A 7,080-nucleotide genomic window follows, 5' to 3' on the forward strand; every position below is an offset into this window, starting at 1 on the left:
ATGCGTGAAAACCATTGTTGCAGAGAGGTAGCTGAGATCTGGAGGGATGCTAGAGGAGAATAAAGTCAGGCTGAAAATCATATCTAAAATACCATTTCAGAGAGTGTGCCCCACATTTCTCAGCCAGATTTTCAGACCCTTGAGTCTGGCTGTTGTCTGTGAATCCTGATTGCTTCAATTTTTTACTCCATAACAGCTTAATTTATATATATATTTTTTCTTTTCATCTGGACGCAGTGTTCTTCATTACTTTTCTTTATTTATTACAGAATACAACAGCAATATTACAATTAGATATTTATGGCAGCAGTAAAAATTTAGCAGCAGATAGCCAGCATGCAGGCAATGAGCAAGGAAGCTTTCACATGCACCTGCACACGTAAACTATGACTAAAGTCAAGTCAAAAGGTCTCTGACCTTAAGAAAAATCAACCATGTGTAATTACGTTGCTGCATTTCCCTTGCAGTGAACAAAACAGTTCAGGATCCTTAACTATGAAAGCTAACATACAAGCCACCATATTATGCAAAGAAATCTCTACATCTGTAATTGTACAGAAATTATAGGGAGAGACAAAACATCCATTCCTGTTGATGTGACAGTGCATGATTTGCAAATAGCGCGTCTGTTCTCAGCAGTGGCACTGGGAGGCACTAAGCTCTGTAAATGATGTTTCTAGTCCCATCTTCACCACTTCTAGACCTAGGTGCCAGTTCAGGAAGGCATATATATTGGTGCTTCTCTTAAGTGGAAAACTCTAAAATACATCACCATTAAGTATGTACTTAATAATCCATTGGAGTAAGTATGAATTTGCAACAAAGGAAATTCTATTTCCACATACAGAAAAGAATCTCAGCTGTGAGAGTGGTGAAACTTTTTAACAGGTTGCCTAGACGAGCTGTGACATCTGCTTCCTTGAAGAATTTCAAAACCTGGCTGGGCAAAGCCTTGAGCAAACAATTCTAACGTTAAGGTTAACCCTATTTTAAGCAAAAGATTGGACTAGAAAAGTGTCCCCATTCTCCTCACACCAAGGTCTCTCTGAAACTAAATCTTTCTATGAGTTTATGACTTCAACTCCTGGTTACATTTAAACATGTGCCCAAGCTAGCACCTTGCTAGGAAAGCAGCTCCATCCCATTAAATGGAGACCTTGCTTTTCAATTGTCTTTTAATACTTCGCATAGCACAGCAAATGAAGATACCTTTCTTCCCCTCTTCGTCAGCCTCTCCTTCATGCTAGCACTCCTCCCCCTATCAAGTAATTAAATTTAATTTTGTTGCACTGGAGGCAAACACTCAGTCCTCATGTCCTTTCAGGAAGGTGTTTAGGCAGGAGGGAGAAGGCCCTATCTAAGAGCATAAGGCGCTCGGGTACAAACACATCTTCCAGCCGTGAAGAGATGCAGCTGAGACGGAACTGCTCGAGCTGAGTGACAGAAGCCATTGGAGAAAATCACTGATTGCAGCACCATGAACCCTAGCACCTCTTAACTTCTGGCCTGAATGTTTGAGACTCTCTCCCTCTGCCTTGAGATAGGGAAAAAGAAGGAGAAGCTGCACTGTGTGGTTTTGTTAGAAATACAGAGGGAGGAAGATGCTATGGGCAGGAGGATAAGAGGCCAGAAAAACAGGAGGAAGATGGAAGTGTGGGGGAGTATGTATGTATGTGGGAATTTGTATAGGGAATGGACAGCATTGTGTTTATTTGGGGAAACTTCTTCATATGAGTACATATAAAAGAAAGGAGTCAGGCACGTGGAGAACAGCAAGCCCCAGTAGTGAGACCTATACCAGATAAGATGGGCTCTCTTCCTTGTCTGTTCTCAGGTATCGTAAGTTTACAGGAGGAGTTTCAGTCCAACTGTGACAATCCTAACACCTCTCAATAAACAAACAGGGACTTGAAATTAAATTAATGTGAAAGGGACCTTAGAAATAGTAGAGGGATACAAATATCAGTTGCATATATGATTTATGAAATTTCTTTGGACCTGTTCTCATTTGCTTATGTGTATTTTTGATTAAGTACAAGTTAATCTGATAGCCCGTTAGAAGCACATGCAAAGGGAACTGCTGGATGCCCCTTACCAAGTGTTACTATGCTTCTCTCTCACAACAGGGTGACTTTTGCACTGTGATCACTCCTTGTAAAATAAATAAAGCAAGCTACCTGTAATTGGAGAGTCTAGTGTTGCTAAATCCAGCATTTTTATAAGACACTTTTGCAGTCCAAAGTACCTTCCGTTTATCAGCTTGTGTTCATGTGTGCCTGTGCTACAGAGAATGTTTAATCAAGGAAGAAACTGCTCCTTGTCCCTGCCCCCATTTATTTAATGCAAGAATACATCATTTTAACATAAACTTTAGTTGTGCATGTGAAAAAGACTTTGCCTTTCATGTCAGTGACAGGGAGAGCAAAGAAGGGGAAAAGCTGTCAAATGACTCTGTCAGTAAAGGACGAACTGCTTGCAGAGCTTACTTCTGGATTGATGTTTTTCTTCTGTTCAGTGCCTTCCTCCTTTGCCACCCATTGCTAAGGACAAATACAAAGAAACATGTGAGAACAACTTAAAGCAAAGTTGCATTACAGAGAAACATACAGAATACTTGAGCATTCGTTACAAACTTCCTCGGGTCAGAGATCAAAGTTCTGTGTTACACGTTGAAAGGCACTTCTTGAAATTAAGAACGTCAATCCTGTCACCAATTCTCTTCCAAACCCTGTAGGATCCTTGCTGATGCATTCAGGTATAGACTAGGCTCCCTCATACCTTGGTTTGTTTTATCTAGGTGTGGGTTGCATTGACTTGGGAGGGTGATGAGGAAAACTTGTGGTGTTCTCTGCTTTGAGCTGGTATTTGCAGGTAGATGCCTCTGCTTTTGACTCAAGAATTTCCTTTAAAGGAAAGAAAGCTAAGCTATTCTAAAAGACCACAAGAAGTGGAGCCATGATCCCTGTCTATCAGTCTGAAAACTCCATTCTCATGTTTCACTGTTTCTTCCTACTTAATGTGTTTTATGTGTTCAAACATAAAGCAGTTGGTTTGGCCCTGAATTTGAATTTAAAGAAAAAAATTAATGAACTGTCACTGGTGTGCTGATGAAAGCATAACCTAAACTTCCATTGGCCTTTTGTCTGTCAGTGTGTTTCAGATTTCTCTCTGCTATCCACTCATATCTTTGCAACTTTGTGGCATAGTTATTTCTACAAATCACCTAGTTTTAGCTTCCCACCAAGTATAAAGCAACAAACAGGAGAAATGTTGCTTCAAGTACAATGCAGCCAATTCTCTTACTTACATCCCTTCAACTAGTAAATGTAATCTTGAGCTGAAATACTGCTGACTTCTCAGAAGTCATCTGTTAATCCCTCTTATCAGGAGGACTCTCACTTACAGACGGACTGAACAGTGGAAGTGGTACCACCCCTGGGAGTTCCACCGCCATTAGATCTGGCCTCCTGGGACATCATCTGGGAGGCCCGGGATCCACTGGAGATTCCACTGCTAGTAAAACCTGATGAATGGGTTGAGCCTCTGGCACCTAGAACAGTTACAAAGGAAATGTTACTGACTGGAAGGAACCTTAAGGGATAACTATAAACTACCGTGTTTTAAAGAAAATCAAGGCTAGCAAATGTATCAAAAGGCAAGGAGACTGCTGATTACTTTACTCGTTCCATCAGTATAGCGCCCTTTAGGTGCCACCTTGGGGAAAGGACATATGCAGTGTTTCGTGGATGTTTCCAGAACATAAAGAAGATCTACGACTCTTGCACAGACTATTTTTGATAAATCTGGATCTCCAAAACAGTTTCAGTACAGTTAGTCTTTGCTGAAATCACAGTTTTCTGATCAGCTGCCTGAGGACTGTGGTACAAACTCCTACAGGAACTAAGCATTGTTGCAGACCTCACCACTTACTGTTCCAGGTGACGGATACGTTCCTTTCACTTCACTTTGCCATAGCATAAACCTACACATAATAGATACCTGTAAAATTCAAACACAGAAAGCTGTAGTAGCCAGTGGCTAACATATATGTATATCTCCATCCCTGTATAAATAAACCCCAAGCAAAGTATTCCATTGCAAACTCTTCTCCTGGGAGAGAACTAAAGCACTAGTGATGACAAATGTTAGTGATAATGCTTAAAGCATTCCTGGAGGATGCTCAAATATTTTGGTGATGAGCTTGTTATAACATCTTCTGTAAAGTGATACTGAACAATACTCATGCCCTGCTGCAGAATCAGATGCTCCTTCAAGTGTGTTTGTTCTGGGGGGAGGAAGGGTTACAGTCTGAATGAAAAGGTTAAGAAGATGTGTTTGAGGAACGAGAGATTTCAGTGAGCACCTGCGGAAATGAAATCAGGCCCTTTTAGCTCTCAATCAGGCAAAGAATGTGTGGCAAGCTCTCTTGCTACAGGGAGCCAAGGCTCACACCTGTCTTGGCAATGTTACAGAGCTAGCATTTTTCACATAGATAAAAACTCTTTTGGAGTATCTCCTGTAGGCATGGCTAAGGTTTCCTTGAGTTGTGCAGATACTTCTGCACCAAAATAGTTGTATTCATGAAAGCCCATAGTTGGCACAGGCATTGCAAGAATAAAACCAGGTATTGCTAAACATTTACTTTGCTTCTCTCTCTTCTAAAGTTTCTCAGCACTGGGAGGGATACAAGTCTTCAGTCTTTTCATTTAGAAACTGCAACTTACTGCTGTCTGTAGGGCATCACCACTGAAGGGTTTGCCAGTGGTTATGGGTATGCTGGGTACTGCTGTGCCACCCTTCTCTGTAACAGAAGGCAAGGCTCTGCTCCAATGTATGGTTAGATTAAGTAATTGACATCTTCTGTGTACCAGAATTTCTGCTGCTAATGCAGCATGGTGCCTGAGGGCAGCTCTTGCTGCTCTCTTGCTCCTCTTCCTCTCCTCGCTCTCCCATATTCTGCCTCTCTGCTGTTAGCATCCCTTAAGTTCTTTGCTATTGAATATTCAATAACACCATATTCAGTAACCTAAAATCACTGATCAGATCACACAGAGTGAAAATTAAAAAGTGCCTCACAGGAGTCACATGCAGTATCTCTCTAAATGACCCTTATGTCACTTATTCCCTCATTGTCTAGAGAGCCTCACGCTACAAATAGTATCGGCAGCAACGCACATTGTATCTTTAAAAACCCCTTACTTCCTCTCAATCAAAATTATCACATTTTTTACTATTAAAAGATGCCCCGAATCTGGACCCTGGCCAGCTCACTTGGCCAACCACCCATTTTATGGCTGGCAGAGTCAGGGTCAGCTCCATCCTTTAGTAGACTCCTAGCTGCTTACTACAAAAGGAGTGGACCAGCAGCTGACCAGTATGGCAGAGATCCTCACCTATAACCAGTCTGCTGGTCAGCACACCCCTGACACGTGGGAGATGTGAGTGCAAGACTCCAAGGCAGAAAGGGTTTTGAAGCCTTTATCCAAGGTCAGCGAGCTAACTTACTGTGCTGCTGGGTAAAACAGGATTACATGGGGCACTGTCTTCTGTGGAGTTATGTCTGCTTAGAGGGTACCTGCTGAATCAGGTCACATGGACAAGACTGGTAGGGAGCACACCTTGTGCAGGAATCCCATGGAATCTGGGGTTCAACAACTGCCAAGCTGCTTACGGCTGTCAGGTCTGTGCATGCAACAGAAAAGCAAGCTGCAAGGTTAGTTCATGTGAAAGCCAGCTATGCCTAATTTTAGTACTTCGATACGTGCTGTCAAGGATGTGTAAATATTCCCTTCATGAATTCAGGTCTTGGACTGCAGCTAATTTCCCTCTGCTATAATGTTTGCATAAGGTTTTATGGGTTCTCCCTGTATGGATGTGCGTGAGTAAAGAGCAAGGGAAATCGGATAATTTATATGAAATGTAGGTACGCAGATCATGTTCTTGCATAAGTGTATCACTGCTTATTGCTACCATGACTTTCCATATTATTGATGATTCCTAGCAGAATGGAGAGAGAGCACAAACTTCAAATAAACATTGTCCAGAATCTCATGAATACCACATATGTATGTGTACATTCATGCATATGTACATACACAGAAAACACCCTTAATAGTATCCCACTCATAACATGCAGTTAAATAAATATTTTGTCTTCAGTGAAATACAGGAATATAGGAGAGAAGAGATTACTTGGTGAGCTTATTTTCAAGGAAAAAAAAGTTGTTTGGCTCTATGCACTAAACCACAAAACCACATACACACAAAATTGCTCATACCCATTCCTTGGAGAGTAGCAGTAGGACCTCCAGAATGCACACCTCCCCCCGATGTTCTTGCTTCTCGGGACATCATCGATGAAGCAAGCGATCCTCGTGAGATCCCAGAGGAAGTGAAACCAGCTTTCTGGACATTTTTGTCAGACATCTCTCTTTCTGATGGTGCGGAATCCGGTGAAGCACTGTGAGGCTCAGCCAACCTTTTTATACACTGCCCAGCTAGCAACAAAGAAATGAAACTGCTATCGCAAACAGAAAGAAAAGAACCCAAAACTTAGCCTCTCCTGGGAAATGAAACTGGAATTTATGGACATGCCTTTTTGTTGCTGTTGTCAGGGTGAAATTTAGGCAAACCAGCTAATTTCCTCTTATGATACTAAAACAAATTAGTAGTGTAAGAATCATTCATTAGCAACTGATGTGGCTGAGAACTTTGCTTCTGCATTCTTTTGCAATGCACTCTATTGTATTGAATGTTACTCGCAGGAGATAGCCCCTTCTTTTACAAATTAATACAACTCTGAGTAAAGACAATAGACAAAAAGGCGATAAAGTGATGCTCATGTGGAAACTGCAACTTGAGTTGGTTATAGCACCCAGAATTCAGCTGTAGTACAGCTACCCCTCAAAAAAAAAAAAAAATGGTTTACAGAGAGCTAGAAATCAGAACTCAATTAAAAATGGATGTTTGAAATTAATTTCTTTATGGAAGGAACTGCTAGGGGACCTTGGATCATACAAGCAGATTGACACAGATGTTTTCTTCTTCCTCATGCAAATCCTGTTAAAGCAGGGCCTCCTT

The 7,080-nt window shown here is 41.4% G+C and overlaps 1 protein-coding gene across 1 annotated transcript; it reads right to left on the bottom strand.

Moving 5' to 3' along the window:
- Positions 1-2,314: 2,314 nt before the first annotated feature.
- Positions 2,315-6,473, bottom strand: LOC130146708 (interferon alpha-inducible protein 27-like protein 2B). Its single transcript, XM_056333149.1, has 3 exons — positions 6,279-6,473; positions 3,404-3,550; positions 2,315-2,540 (listed from the first exon to the last, which is right to left on the bottom strand). Exons 1-3 carry the CDS (start codon positions 6,424-6,426, stop codon positions 2,512-2,514), a joined length of 324 nt encoding a protein of 107 aa, XP_056189124.1. The 5' UTR covers positions 6,427-6,473; the 3' UTR covers positions 2,315-2,511.
- Between the last annotated feature and the right edge of the window lie 607 nt (positions 6,474-7,080).

This window comes from Falco biarmicus, chromosome 3 (assembly GCF_023638135.1).
Source record: "Falco biarmicus isolate bFalBia1 chromosome 3, bFalBia1.pri, whole genome shotgun sequence".
Taxonomy (NCBI): Eukaryota; Metazoa; Chordata; class Aves; order Falconiformes; family Falconidae; genus Falco; species Falco biarmicus.

Excerpts from the sequence above, each read along its gene's own strand:
- LOC130146708 (XM_056333149.1), bottom strand. The coding sequence starts at position 6,426 with ATGTCTGACAAAAATGTCCAGAAAGCTGGTTTCACTTCCTCTGGGATC. Across the intron at positions 3,551-6,278 it reads TGCTACTCTCCAAGGAATGG|GTGCCAGAGGCTCAACCCAT; the intron begins GTATGAGCAATT and ends TAACTGTTCTAG. Across the intron at positions 2,541-3,403 it reads TTCCACTGTTCAGTCCGTCT|CAATGGGTGGCAAAGGAGGA; the intron begins GTAAGTGAGAGT and ends ATTTGTCCTTAG.